Source organism: Dermochelys coriacea, chromosome 13 (genome assembly GCF_009764565.3).
Source record: "Dermochelys coriacea isolate rDerCor1 chromosome 13, rDerCor1.pri.v4, whole genome shotgun sequence".
Taxonomy (NCBI): Eukaryota; Metazoa; Chordata; order Testudines; family Dermochelyidae; genus Dermochelys; species Dermochelys coriacea.
The window spans coordinates 34,769,961-34,785,932 of record NC_050080.1 but is presented as its reverse complement, the minus strand read 5'-3'; the positions used below and the strand labels follow the sequence as shown (position 1 = coordinate 34,785,932).

The following is a 15,972-nucleotide window of genomic DNA, read 5'->3' as shown; positions in this document are numbered from 1 at the left end:
ACTTGTGGCACCTTAGAGACTAACAAATTTATTTGAGCATAAGCTTTTGTGAGCTAAAGCTCACTTCATCGGATGCGTTTCTCCAGGCAGAAAAGGGAAGGGGGGGCCATCTGGGCCTAGAGCGAGGGGACTTCATCGACACTCATGGTCTTCCAATCCCTTGAGTTACCTAGTGGCCATGTCCGGTGTCCCCAACAACTCCCTCCTTCGAGAATACTCAACAGCCTTGTCTCTGAGTTTTCTCACTTGGGCTCTTATCTTTTTATAAGGGGACTTTGCATAAGCACTTTGTGGTAGCCCTGAAGGGAATGCATTACCATGTTTTTTACAAGGGCTCTGACACATGATATTGCACAACATAACACCATTAGTACGATTAAGACAGGAAGAAAACTTTTCAACAACAGACTAAATAAACCACCAAGCCAAGATGACAAACCCCAGTCTGAAAACAAGGTGTGCAACCAATGGCAATTTATATTTCCTGACCCTCTTTTTGTGGAAGGATCATTCGTAAGAGTTTCCCCAAAAGGGGAGGAACCATTACATCTACACTGTTGACCTTCCCTCTCGGTTTTTATCCAATATCCATCGGTCCACTGTGTAATAACACAGGAGCCCCTTCCCACAGGATGCCTATAGTGATCAGATTGGTTTCGGGTAAAACAAAACACTCCCTCAGTGAGCCCTGCAACCGAATACTCCTGATCCTGGTAGGTAGCTTGCTGCAAAGAGCTCTTATCCCAGAACGGTGAGTCCATTAGATTTCTACTTTCCTGCTCTTTGGTGGCGGCTAATTCTGCTAGTTAAGGGCAGCATGACAAAGGGCACTCCTGTTCTGGGGGAAAGTGGAGTCGGAGCTCACACTCAGCAATCAGTTTGGTTTGTTAAAGTAGCAACATGGTGTGCAAGTAAAACAAAGGAATTATGTTCCCGATATGCACAGTTTAGAAATAACAGCATAGAAAATAACAGGGTTACACCATTAATTATTACCAGGGTCCTCCCGGTCCAGGGTTTCCAGTTTTTGAGTGGGCCCATTTTGGCATTAAGGTGCCCGCTGTTTGTGTCTCTTAAACAGTAACTTTAGCCCGTGATCGTCACTAGATGAGGAGTCAACAGGGTGGAAGGTCCACTGCTCCGCTGATGAAGGGGTGGGTACTGCCTTCAGACGTGAGTGATGGATCCAGTACTTGTGTCCCTCGACCTTTGCTGCCGTATGGGAGATCAGCAGGATGATGTAGGGTCCTTTCCACTTTTCCTGGAGAGGCTCGTCTTTCCAGGTGCGAACAAGAACAGAGTCGCCGGGCTGCAAGGAATGGACGGGAGAGTCCAAGGGAAGAGGCTATGAGTCTTTAGTATACCTGTGAAGAGACAAGAGAACAGCAGACAGGGAACACATACAGTGAGACAAAAAACCATTCCCCAGCTCCCACTCCCCTGACAGAACCGGTGTGCAATTCATAGGCCATACCTTCCCAAACATAATTTCAAAGGGACTAAGCCCTAATCTACCCTTTGGGAGAGCGCAGATGCGGAGCAGGACGAGGGGTAAGGCATCAGGCCATCTCAGGGAGGCTTCTTGGCACACTTTTGAAAGATGTCGTTTAAGGGTCTGATGCTCTACTACGTCGCTGGCTTGTGGTCTACAGGGCGTGTGGAGTTCCAGGGGATCTGCAAGGCATTCGAGATGCTTTGGACAATCTTTGATGTGAAATGTGTCCCGTTGTCAGATTCCATCCACTGGGGAAGTCCGAAGCGAGGAATGACCTTCTTAACAAACTTAAGGGCCACCGTTCTGGCAGTGCAATTGTGGCATGGGAAGGCTTCTGGCCATTCGCTGAATCGATCCAGTAAGACGAGGAGATATTTGTACCTTTGGGTTCGAGGAAACTTAGTAAAATCTATTTGCCACACCCGCCCGGGGCCCGGAGTGGGTTCCAGAGCAGCGGGTGGCCCTGGATGTCCTGGTTGGGGGTTATTCTTTTGGCAGACTAAGCAGTCCGCCTGTACCTGGGTAGCCAGGGTCAGAGTCCAGAAGTTATAAAGTATTTTCCCATCAGTTGGATAAGTGCTTCCCTGCCAGCATGAGTGGTTTGATGTAATTTTTGTAAGACTGGCTGGATCAGGCCCTTCGGTAGAAGGACCTTCCCTTCCGGGGAATGGAGCCATTCCTCCTTTTCCTGGAGACCAAGTTTGTTGATTAGCTGTTTCTTCTCTCCAGAGTACTGGGGGGTTGGAAGCTTCCCCACAGATGGGATAAGGGCATGCATATGGGCATTTTTAATCTGAGGGGATATCAGGGTGGCAGCATGCTTAGCCTCTCTATCTGCCTGGGCATTACCCCTGGCCACATTTTGATCTTCCCTTTGATGGGCTTTACAGTGTACCAATGCCACTTCTGAGGGGAGTTGTACGGTTTCTAGGAGCCGGAGGATTTGGGGCCCGTACTTGCCTGGGGAGCCTTGAGCTGTCAGCATTCCCCTTTGCTTCCATAAGCCAGCATGAGCATGTAGCACTCCAAAGGCATATTTTGAATCAGTAAAAACATTGACCCGCTTTCCTTTTGACAGTTTAAGCGCATGGGTGAGGGCAACTAATTCAGTCAGCTTGGCAGAGGTCCCAGTGGGCAAACCCTTGGCTTTCACAGTGTCATGGAGGGTTACGATAGCATAGCCCGCCCTCCTTTGCCCATTTATTACAGTGCTGCTACCATCAGTATACCACTCATGATCTGCATTTAGGAGGGATATATTTTTTAAGTCTGGACGGCTAGAGTATTGGGCATCTATGATCTCTAAACAATCATGTTCCTGTTCCTCAGTCTCCGGTAAGAGGGTGGCGGGGTTAAGGGAGGGGCAAGACTGTAAGGTGACTTCGGAGTTCTCCAGAAGTTTAGCCTGGTACTTAGCCATCTGAGCCTGCGTGAGCCAAAGGCCTCCCTTTGCATCCAATAAGGCTCGGACCATATGAGGGGTATATACCTATATTGTCCCTCCCAAAGTTAGTTTCTCAGCTTCAGCCAGCGTCAGGGCTGTGGTTGCAACTGCCCGCAGGCACGCTGGCCATCCCTTTGCTACTTGGTCCAGCTGCTTAGAGAAGTAGGCCACTGGACGTTTCCATGCTCCCAACAACTGTGTGAGCACTCCTAGGGCCACCCCCTTTTGTTCATGTACATACAACTGAAATGGCTTAGTGAGATCCGGGAGGCCCAGAGCCGGAGCTTCCATCAGCTTCCTTTTCAAGATTTTAAATGCCCTGTCAGCCTCTGGGGTCCAATAGAAGGGGTCATGATCTGCTCCTTTTACACAATCATCCAGGGGTCTAGCCGACAGTCCAAATTCCGGGATCCATATCCGACAGAACCCCGCCATGCCCAGGAAGGCTCTGAGGCATTTACGATTAATGGGAACGGAAACCTGGCATCTCTCCTGGAATCCTTCCTCTCATTCGAAAGCTGACACTCCCCCTGCCTGTACTTTGAAAGCAGCCAAATCCATAGGGTTAAAGGGTACATGGGTATAGACCTGCATAGTCGTGGCCGGACGCTTACCCATGCCAGTACGGAAGATCTTAGTCTCAGTAAGTAAAGGATATAAGCCCACTGTAGGGGCCCTATCAGGTGGGGGCATGGGGGCTGAAGGGAACATCGGACCTACCATCACAGTTGGGGTGGGGGTCTGGGGACTAACATTAGCCACTACCGAACCAGTCGGAGTCAAATGACATCGCTGTAAGACATCTGATCGATTACACAAAGCCAAAAACAAATGCGCATACAGAGGTTCATTCCATTTCCCAGTTCGCTGACAGAACAAAAGTAACTGGAGGATCGTTTTGTAATTAATTGACCCTCCTGGTGGCCACTGCTCCTGGTCTTCTAGTTGATATTGAGGCCAGTCAACTGTACAGTATCTTTTTAATTTATTCTTAGTCATCGGATCCGATCCAAATACCTTCCAATTTGCTAGGATACACTCTAGGGGCGTACACTGTGCCCTCCCTCCCGAGCTCTGTCCCTGTCCCATGCCTACAGGGTAACTCTGGGCGTCCCCAGATTCAAAACAGAGCAGACAATCCGGATTTCAAAAGGTTCCTACCTTATCCGAAGATCCGGTTCCTCACCGTCGCCCGCAGCACTTCTCCACTTATCAAGCGCGTTGCACCGTTGTGCCCTATGGGGCCGGTTGGGCTATGCCCCTCCGAGGCCCCCCGGAATCACACCGGTGTGCACTGGGCATCGGTCGGAGTCCTCACCCACCGGTCCCCGCAAGGGATCCAGGCAAGGCTTGTGTTGTAGCCTCAAGCCCACCCAGGAACGCCAAAAACTGTTGCTGGCACCAAATGCCCAAGGCAGGCAACAGCTGGATTCGTTGCCCGGTGTGCATCACCCAATAATCACAACGGGGTGGAGAAGTAGAAAAGTTTATTTGAAGCTTCAAGCGGTACAGGGAGACAACAATCTCAAATCCTGCACACCAGTGCAAGCAGTTACACATATTTTATAGATTCATTCTTTAGCATACTTATCCAATAGCAAGCTGTCCTAAGTATCCATATAGCCAATCCGGTATACCAGCCAGTTCCCCTTTTTCCTCTTATCATCTATTCCCCCATATATGCAGTTGTTTGTTCAGCACTATCTAACATTCCTGTCCTGCTTGACCTAATCTTGCTCCAGCTAGTCTGTGCCTGCAATACACTGTTGCAAATTTCTCAGCCTGAAGGCTGTGAGTATCTCCAGGCAGAAAAGGGAAGGGGGGGGCCATCTGGGCCTAGAGCGAGGGGGCTTCATCGACACTCGTGGTCTTCCATCCCCTTGAGTTACCTAGTGGCCATGCCCGGTGTCCCCAACAATAGCTTCTTAAATATTAGCCATGTAAACAGACAGTTCCTATCTGTCACTATAGCTATTGATTTAGAGATCAAAAGTAACATTTAGATGAATCTTAGGTGAAATAATGTCATTGTCTATATGTCTTTTTAAAGTTTGTGATAAACTGTTTCATAGGCTCCAACGGGTGCTCAGCTCTCCCCGCCGCCCCCACCCCTACTATGCCTCCATCCCGCCCCCTCCTTCCCCTGCCCCACCCCCATTCCAACCCCTTCCCCAAAGTCCCCGCCCCAACTCCGCCCCCCACAGCACATCCCCACAAACATATACTCAGCCCTTCTGCATTTGCAGTAATGCCTTTTATTGCAGGAAATAGGATGGGAATCCACCACAGCAAGAGGTATCATGGCTCAGTCTAAGACAATCATTTCCCCACATCACCCTTAGGAACGCAGAAAGACACTAGTGGCAGCAGAGGGTGGGGCTGGGGAAGGGGCGGCTATACTGTATAATGGCACTGGGGGCAATAGAGTATGAGAGTCGGGGAAGGGGCAGCTATGCTGTATAAACACACTATATGTATGAAGAAATACTTCCTTTTTTTGTTTGAAACCTGCTGCCTATTAATTTCATTTGGTGACCCCTTTGTTCTTGTGTTAGGAGAAGGAGTAAATAACACTTCCTTATTTACTTTCCCCTTACCATTCGTGACTTTAGAGACCTCTATCATATTGCTCCATAGTCACCTCTTTTCCAAGCTGAGCAGTCCCAGTTTTATTAATCTCTCCTCAAACAGAAGCTCTTCCATACCCCTAATCATTTTTGTTGCCCTTCTCTTACCTTTTTCAATCACTGTGGGAGAGAGACAGGCATCAACATACTTATTTAACGTGTGGGGAAACTCAGAATGGGTGACTTGAACCATGGTCACACAGCCAGGACCACATCGCAGGAAAGCTGATAATGTTACAATAGCTACATCCAACCCACTAGAGCCCTTCCCAGGGCTGGGAATAGAACCCAGGAATCCTGATACACACATACACCCCTCCTGCTTTAACAACTAGACCATAAGTTGGAATTAGCAATGACAATTTCCTTTATCTATTTACGTAGGAATTTATATGCTCCCCCATCCCATGACCATAGTATCTTAGCAGCATCAATATCTTTAATGTATGTGTCTTCATAGAATCATAGAATATCAGGGTTGGAAGGGACCTCAGGAGGTCATCTAGTCCAACCCCCTGCTCAAAGCAGGACCAATCCCCAACTAAATCATCCCAGCCAGGGCCTTGTCAAGGCTGACCTTCCCAGCACCCCTGTTCACAACCAGGCCTAAAGGACTTACCCCAGGTTCCACAGATCTCTGGCAGAACTGGGAACTGAACCAGGCTGTCTTAAGTCCCAACCACAGGACTGTCCTACCTCATCAGACTATTCCCTGAGCTCAGTGTGGAGCAGAACACTTGCTCCTATTGCTACCTGTGTGTTGCCTCGTGCTCTCAGTGCAATCTCTGAAAAAAAAGCACATAGAAATCAGAAATATCAGGCTAGAAGGGACCTCAGGAATCGCCATCGAATTCACCCCCCTGCACTGAGGCAGGAGCAAGCACCCCAGATCATCCCTGACAAGTATTTGTCTAACCTGCTCTTAAAAATCCTATATGGGTGGGGATTCCAAAACCTCCTTGGTAGCCTTCTGGTAAAGCACTCTATGGTAAAACTACAACAAATCTAAACTCAGTGAGGCTGGCTCTTGAAACCCCTCACTCCCCATGCATGGAACTCCCATTAAAGGGAGGACCTGTACATCAGACAGAAAACAGCTCCTCCGCTTGAGATTTCCAAAGGCAGTTAGAGGAGTTAGGCAGCCACCTCTCCTTGAGAACCAACCCAAAGGGACACGCCGGTCTAGCTCTTTTTTCCTCAGAGGAAATGTCTGTAAGCTTCCGCTGTTAACAAGGACAACTGCAGAGTCCTACACTTAGGACGGACGAATCCCATGCACTGCTAGAGGCTGGGGATCGACTGGCTAAGCAGACATTCTGCAGAAAAGGACCTGGGGATTACAGTAGATGAGAAACTGGATATTAGTCAACAGTGTCCCCTTGTTGCCAAGAAGGCTAACAGCATATTGGGCTGCAATAGTAGAAGCATTGCCAGTAGATTGAGGGGAGTGATTATTCCCCTCTATTCAGCACTGGTGAGGCCACATCTGGAGTACTGTGTCCAGTTTTGGGGCCTCCACAACAGAAAGGATGTGGACAAATTGGAGAGAGTCCAGCGGAGGGTAATGAAAATGATTAGGGAGCTGGGGCACATGACTGAGGAGGAGAGGCCAAGGAAACTGGGCTTATTTAGTCTGCAGAAGAGAAGAGCGGGGGGGATTTGATAGGAGCCTTCAACTACCTGAAGGGGGTTCGAAAGAGGATGGAGCCAGGCTGTTCTCAGTGGTGGCAAATGACAGAACAAGGAGTAATGGTCTCAAGTTGCAGTGGGGAAGGTCTAGGTTGGATATTAGAAAAAAATATTTCACTAGAAGGATGGTGAAGCACTCTAATGGGTTACCTAAGGAGGTAGTGGAATCTCTGTCTGTAGAGGTTTTTAAGGCCAAGCTTGACAAAGCCCTGGCTGGGATGATTTAGTTGGGGTTGGTCCTGCTTTGAGCAGGGGGTTGGACTAAATGACCTCCTGAGGTTTCTTCCAACCGTAATCTTCTATGATTCTAGGATGAGCCCTCCAGGGCAGGGGAAGAGAGCTGAAACACTCTGGTTCTAACCACAAACAAGTCCTTAGCCAGCCAGGAGAATGGTGCCTTTTTCAAAGTTAGGTCCCAGAATCTGAGCTGGCTTGGCTTCTAAACAAACATGATTAGGGAAGAGCTAGGAGTAGAAAGGGACTGCGCTCACCCATTTAATGTGAAACTTCTTCGGCATGGCATGGGGTGAAAAGCAGGGCAGAATTTCTGGCACCTCCTTTGACTAGCATGGACAATCATTTGTGCTGGAATTGGCCTGAGACCAGACGCTTGCATTTGGCTTCTTTCCTACTTTCAGCCAGGAATCACTCATGGCTGAGAAATACAGTAGGTGCATTTTTATGTCAATACAAGGGACACATGATATTTCTTCTTTCCCTTCTGCTACCATATCATCTTCCACCTCCTTTTCTTTTTCTTCCTTTGATGATGATGAAGCTCTGGGGTTCAATGCAAATAGGTGAGACCGTCAAAGGGATACTGTGTACATTGGTAGTCTCCACACCTGAAAAAGGGCATTTAAAACTTGGAGATTGTTCAGGAAAGAGCCACCAAAAATATCTGAAGTCTGGAAAACCTGCCTTGCAGTTAGCCACTAAGTAAACTTAACCTGTTCAGCTTATCCTCGAGAAGGGTAAGAGGTGACATGCTCATGGGTTGCATGGAATGGCAGTTTCTCAGATTTTCTAAGGTATTTAGGCACCTAGTGAGATTTTCAAAAACATCAAGGTTTCTCAATACCATTGATTTCAATGGGTTTTAGGCATCTAACTAAAAATTTGGGTCTTAGATCTTATTTATGGGTATTTCTCTCCTCCTACGCCCCCTCTTCCCCCACATTCAAAATTGAAATAAATAAATACACAAACATTAGACCTGCTCAGAAATACTGTTTCATCTGAGCCAAAATGTTTTGTCTGTTAATCGGAATGGAACATTCTAATATGGTCAATACAGAATGTTTCAATTCTCCTTGTCAGAATGACTTTTCATTTCAGGTTTTGTGTCTCATGTGACTTGAGATGATACGGTTGAAATCAGAAGAAACATTTCAATTTCATCCAAACAAAGCATTTCATCTGACCCAAAATGACAATTTTTTTCAAAATTTTGTTCCATGGAAAAATTCAACTTCTTTTTGTTCAGTGGCATTTTGGAATGGAAACATTTGCAAAATGCAGAATTCCCCATGACACAAAAAGGCTGATTCCTGCACAGCACTCATAAATGTAATTAACATCCCAGATACCATATAGAATGTCCCAAACACTAAGTTCATTCCACTTTGGCTGTGATGCTAGGGAGTGTGGAAATAGCGGATTTGGAAGTGCACCAGTGACACACAGAGCCAATCAACCTGACACTGCCTTGCGCTTATTAATTTGTTATGAGTAATGAATTGTTAATGAATAATTCTTACTTTGCTGTACAGTGGCAATATCTTGGGGGATGGGCTCTTTGTAATATCATTTGGGACTCCGCCAAGACACAAGCAACTGTCTAAATGCCTCTGAAAAATACTAGGTATTACACAGAACATCTTTGTAACAAATGCCAAGATTCATCAGTGCGATCAACAAACCCTTTGTCTCCAAGTTAGCCAGAAAGCAGAAGAGAATCTCTAATAAAGCCAGAGTGGCTGCCTGGGGCGGTGTGCTGTTGGGTAGCAGGAGGGATAAGCACCAGGGTGTGGCACAAAGAATCCTGCTGTCAAGCATACTCAGGGAGGGGAAACTTTATGGGCCTTAGGAGGACAGGCAAAGAGCTGTCCGGGTAGACAAAGACGGCCAAGTACTGCACCTGCCCGAAGGAATGATGCGGATTCACACTTCCCAGATGTGAAAATTGTGCATTTGGGATGTTAGATGGTGACAGATCTCTGCTGATGGGAACAATGCATAAACAGAATGAAAGCAAGAAAGCTCTTCAGTGTAACTGCATCTTCACTGTCCTTTGTGCTCCTCTCTGTTGGCCATTCCCTTATTCTCAATTAAAATTACAGCAGTCTGAAGAACTAAATGTTGCTAAAGATTTTCTCCATCTGTTCTGTTTGCTGCTTCGCTAAACTGTGGCTAGTAGCTGGAGAATCTTGATCTTGATCTTTGAACGCTTGCTCATTTCCACCCAAACAGGGAGCAAATGTCTAGCTACTAGAAGGTGCAACAATTTCCCCAGCATTCAATCCCACCGAGTTCATTGCAAAGGCACAGAACAAGGGCAGAGAAGATGCAGTTCTTCTGGCTCCATGTGCGGTTCATCTGGTCCCACGGCTTAAGGGATTGTAAAGCTTTTCATCCTTTAAACTGATAGTTGCTGGATGAAATCTATCCCCAGTGACCAGCAAATGAAAATTATTAGCATCAGTCGTGTGGCTGTTAGCAGGTGTAAAATGATTTGGTTGGTCTTAGTAAAATGTTTCGAATACCTTGGAGGTAAAAACTATTAAGCCGTGAATAGGCCAAGAACAAAGCACCATGATATGATTTGCAGAACCGGTTCTGACAGTTAGAACTACAGTTGTGCAAATAATAGAGTTTTGGTTAAATGAAGGAAATTCCAAAACAAAAAGTCATGTCAACCCAAAACCCAAAATCTCTCATTTTGGAAATGTCACAATGAAACATTTTATCTTTATCCAAGGGAAATCAGACCGAAGTAACCGAGTCCATCTTTGTGGGATTTTCCCGGATGGTGGAGCTGCAAGTGCTGCTCTTTGTGATGGTTCTGTCTATGTATGCGGTGTCCCTGATGGGGAATGTTCTCATCACGGCCGTCATAAAAGCCAACCCGTCCCTCCACACGCCAATGTATTTTTTCCTCGCCAACCTGTCCCTGCTGGAGATCTACTACACAACATCCATTGTGCCTAAGATGCTGGTGAGCCTGGTGTCAGAAAACAGAAGGATCTCACTATGGGGTTGTGCCATGCAGATGTATTTTTTCATAGATTCATAGATACTAAGGTCAGAAGGGACCATTCTGATCATCTAGTCCGACCTCCTGCACAACGCAGACCTCAGAATCTCACCCACCCACTCCTACAAAAAACCTCACCTATGTCTGAGCTATTGAAGTTCTCAAATCATGGTTTAAAGACTTCAAGGAGCAGAGAAGCCTCCAGCAAGTGACCTGTGCCCCATGCTACAGAGGAAGGCGAAAAACCTCCAGGGCCTCTCCAATCTGCCCTGAAGGAAAATTCCTTCCCGACCCCAAATATGGCAATCAGCTAAACCCTGAGCATATGGGCAAGATTCACCAGCCAGATACTACAGAAAATTCTTTCCTGGGTAACTCAGATCCCATCCATCTAATATCCCATCTCAGGGGATTAGGCCTATTTACCCTGAATATTTAAAGATCAATTAATTACCAAAATCACATTATCCCATCATACCATCTCCTCCATAAACTTATTGTGTAGAATCTTAAAGCCAGATAGATCTTTTGCCCCCACTGCTTCCCTTGGAAGGCTATTCCAAAACTTCACTCCTCTGATGGTTAGAAACCTTCGTCTAATTTCAAATCTAAACTTCCTGGTGGCCAGTTTATACCCATTTGTTCTTGTGTCCACATTGGTCCTGAGCTTAAATAATTCCTCTCCCTCGCCTGTATTTATCCCTCTGATATATTTATAGAGAGCAATCATATCTCCCCTCAACCTTCTTTTTGTTAGGCTAAACAAGCCAAGCTCCTTGAGTCTCCTTTCATAAGACAAGTTTTCCATTCCTCGGATCATCCTAGTATAGAATCATAGAATCATAGAATATCAGGGTTGGAAGGGACCCCAGAAGGTCATCTAGTCCAACCCCCTGCTCAAAGCAGGACCAAGTCCCAGTTAAATCATCCCAGCCAGGGCTTTGTCAAGCCTGACCTTAAAAACCTCTAAGGAAGGAGATTCTACCACCTCCCTAGGTAACGCATTCCAGTGTTTCACCACCCTCTTAGTGAAAAAGTTTTTCCTAATATCCAATCTAATCCTCCCCCATTGCAACTTGAGACCATTACTCCTCGTTCTGTCATCTGCTACCATTGAGAACAGTCTAGAGCCATCCTCTTTGAAACCCCCTTTCAGGTAGTTGAAAGCAGCTATCAAATCCCCCCTCATTCTTCTCTTCTGCAGACTAAACAATCCCAGCTCCCTCAGCCTCTCCTCATAAGTCATGTGCTCTAGACCCCTAATCATTTTCGTTGCCCTTCGTTGTACTCTTTCCAATTTATCCACATCCTTCCTGTAGTGTGGGGCCCAAAACTGGACACAGTACTCCAGATGAGGCCTCACCAGTGTCGAATAGAGGGGAACGATCACGTCCCTCGATCTGCTCGCTATGCCCCTACTTATACATCCCAAAATGCCATTGGCCTTCTTGGCAACAAGGGCACACTGCTGACTCATATCCAGCTTCTCGTCCACTGTCACCCCTAGGTCCTTTTCCGCAGAACTGCTGCCGAGCCATTCGGTCCCTAGTCTGTAGCGGTGCATTGGATTCTTCCATCCTAAGTGCAGGACCCTGCACTTATCCTTATTGAACCTCATTAGATTTCTTTTGGCCCAATCCTCCAATTTGTCTAGGTCCTTCTGTATCCTATCCCTCCCCTCCAGCGTATCTACCACTCCTCCCAGTTTAGTATCATCCGCAAATTTGCTGAGAGTGCAATCCACACCATCCTCCAGATCATTTATGAAGATATTGAACAAAACGGGCCCCAGGACCGACCCCTGGGGCACTCCACTTGACACCGGCTGCCAACTAGACATGGAGCCATTGATCACTACCCGTTGAGCCCGACAATCTAGCCAGCTTTCTACCCACCTTATAGTGCATTCATCCAGCCCATACTTCCTTAACTTGCTGACAAGAATGCTGTGGGAGACCGTGTCAAAAGCTTTGCTAAAGTCAAGAAACAATACATCCACTGCTTTCCCTTCATCCACAGAACCAGTAATCTCATCATAAAAGGCAATTAGATTAGTCAGGCATGACCTTCCCTTGGTGAATCCATGCTGACTGTTCCTGATCACTTTCCTCTCCTCTAAGTGCTTCAGGATTGATTCTTTGAGGACCTGCTCCATGATTTTTCCAGGGACTGAGGTGAGGCTGACCGGCCTGTAGTTCCCAGGATCCTCCTTCTTCCCTTTTTTAAAGATGGGCACTACATTAGCCTTTTTCCAGTCATCCGGGACTTCCCCCGTTCGCCACGAGTTTTCAAAGATAATGGCCAAGGGCTCTGCAATCACAGTAGCCCTTCTCTGTACCTGTTCCAGTTTGAATTCATCCTTTTTAAACATGGGAGACCAGAACTGCACACAGTATTCTAGGTGAGGTCTCACCAGTGCCTTGTATAATGGTACTAAAACCTCCTTATCCCTCCTGGAAATGCCTCTCCTGATGCATCCCAAAACCGCATTAGCTTTTTTCACAGCCATATCACATTGGCAGCTCATAGTCATCCTATGATCAACCAATACTCCAAGGTCCTTCCCCTCTTCTGTTACTTCTAATTGATGCATCCCCAGCTTATAGCTTAAATTCTTGTTATTAATCCCTAAATGCATAACCTTGCACTTCTCACTATTAAATTTCATCCTATTTCTATTACTCCAGTTTACAAGGTCATCCAGATCCTCATGTATAATATCCTGACCCTTCTCTGAATTGGCAATACCTCCCAGCTTTGTATCATCTGCAAACTTTATTAGCACACTCCCACTATTTGTGCCAAGGTCAGTAATAAAAAGATTAAATAAGATTGGTCCCAAAACTTATCCCTGAGGAACTCCACTGGTAACCTCCCTCCAGCCTGACATTTCGCCTTTCAGTAGGACCCATTGTAGTCTCCCCTTTAACCAATTTCTTATCCACCTTTTGATGTTCATATTGATCCCCATCTTTTCCAATTTAACTAATAATTCCCCATGTGGCACGGTATCAAATGCCTTACTGAAATCTAGGTAAATTAGATCCACTGCATTTTCTTTGTCTAAAAAATCTGTTACTTTCTCAAAGAAGGAGATCAGGTTGGTTTGGCACGACCTACCTTTTGTAAAACCATGTTGTATTTTGTCCCATTTACCATTGACTTCAATGTCCTTAACTAATTTCTCCTTCAAAATTTTTTCCAGGACCTTGCATACTACAGATGTCAAACTAACTGGCCTGTAGTTACCTGGATCACTTTTTTTCCCTTTCTTAAAAATACGAACTATATTAGCAATTCTCCAATCATTCGGTACTACTCCTGAGTTTACAGATTCATTAAAAATTCTTGCTAATAGGCTTGCAATTTCATGTGCCAATTCCTTTAATATTCTTGGATGAAGATTATCTGGGCCCCCCGATTAGTCCCATTAAGCTGTTTGAGTTTCGCTTCTACCTCAGATGTGGTAATATCTACCTTCATGTCCTCATTCCCATTTGTCATGCTACCATTATCCCTAAGATCCTCTTTAGCCTTATTAAAGACTGAGGCAAAGTATTTGTTTAGATATTGGTCCATGCCTAGATTATCTTTAACCTCCACTCCATCCTCAGTGTTTAGCGGCCCCACTTCTTCTTTCTTAGTTTTCTTCTTATTTATATTCTTCTTATTTATATTATTTATATTTTCACCCTCTTTGGCATCACTGAGTGCTGCCTCTTGGCTGCCTTGGCCTATGACCGCTACATGGCCATCTGCAACCCGCTGCACTACTCATTCGTCATGAGAAAGGGGGCCTGCGCCCAGCTAGCCATAGCCTCCTGGATGGTGGGCTTGAGCCAGACCAGTTATGTCTTCAGTCTGACGTATTGTGGGGCCAACAAGATCAACCACTTCTTCTGTGACATCACGCCCCTCCTGAAGCTGGCCTGCGGAGACACCTCCATGAACGTGTTGGCCATGTACCTGGTGGCTCCTCTTTTCATAACCTCCCCCTTCACACTCATCCTGGTCTCCTACCTCTTCATCATCGCCTCCATCCTGTGGATGCCATCAGCTGAGGGGAAGCACAAGGCCTTCTCCACCTGCTTCCCCACCTTATCGTAGTCTTGCTCTTCTATGGCTCTGGCATCATCACCTACCTCAGGCCCAAGTCCAGATACTTGATGGAGAGCGACAAGCTCCTGGCCCTCTTCTACACAGTGGTGACATCCATGCTGAACCCCATTGTCTACAGCCTGAGGAATAAAGAGGTCAAGGAGGCCATGAGGAGGGCGCTGGGTGGGATGACGTTCCCTCTGCGAATGTAGGGGGAGGTTTCCCAAGGACACAAATGATTTTCAGTGTGGTCTGGGGGGATGTAAGTGGGTGGGGCTGACTCAGTGACTGATGAGCCAAACGCAGCTCCCAAAACTAGCAGGATTTCAGCCCCTGTGTCCAGGCATGGGTTTATTTTCTAAAACCAGCACAGCCCACATTGCCAGTCAGAACAGACTGGTCCTGCCTGGCCCATCCTGCAGCCCCTCTTTCTCCAGCCAGGGCTCCCAGCTGGTGGGTTTGGAGAGTCTCCTTCTAGGTCCTTTCTCCTGGGTCTGTCTCCCTAACTGAGCTGGCCTCTTGCCTATGGAGCAAGCAACCTGCAGGCTGTCACCTGATCCCTGGCCCAAGATACATCCTCTGAGAGGCTGATAATTAGTAACAGGTAGAGCTAAGCCCACCTCCCATCAATGGCCAGGCCCCCTTGTGACAGGCACCCAACCACCTCTGTACTTTTGGAAATCTGCCCTGTAAATGTTTGAATGTCAACAAAATTCCAAATATCCTGAAGACTCTCTTCCATCAGGTGGGAATGAGAGTCATGGGCAATCATGAGTTGTCATCCAATCTTGATTTTAAAATGGTCAGTGACAGAAAATTGACCACAACCTTTGGTAAATTGTTCCAATGGGTAATTACTCTCACTGTTAAAAATGTGTGCCATATTTCCTGTCTGAATTTGTCTAGCTTCAACTTCCAGCCTTTGGATCCTGTTAGACCTTTCTCTGCTAGATTGAAAAGCCCATTATCAATGTTTAGTCCCCCATGTAGCTACTTATAGATGGCGATCTAGTCATACTCTCTCTTTTTTAAGCTAACCAGATTGTGCTCCTGGAGTGTATCACTAGAAGTCATGTTTTCCAATCCTTTAATTATTCTGTGGCTCTGCTCTGAGCCCCCTCCAATTTATTAACAACCTTCTTGAATTGTGGGCACCAGAACTGGACACCGTATTCCAACAGTGGTCGCACCAGTGCCAAATACAGACATAAAATTATTTCTCTGCTCCTATTCAAGCTTCCCCTATTTATGCATCCCAGTATCACATCAGACTTTTGGCCACAGTATCACAGTGGGAGCACATGTTCCGCTGAACTTAATTATATTTTATCACAGAGACATACAAAAGGCAATAAATAAATAA

The 15,972-nt window shown here is 46.3% G+C and overlaps 1 protein-coding gene across 1 annotated transcript; it reads left to right on the top strand.

The window, feature by feature from the left end:
* Positions 1 to 10,232: 10,232 nt before the first annotated feature.
* Positions 10,233 to 15,972, top strand: LOC119841868 (olfactory receptor 10A4-like). Its single transcript, XM_043495776.1, is given in 4 exon segments — positions 10,233 to 10,533; positions 14,197 to 14,598; positions 14,601 to 14,792; positions 15,947 to 15,972. Coding segments are annotated over 4 exon segments (870 nt in total). The 5' UTR covers positions 10,233 to 10,283.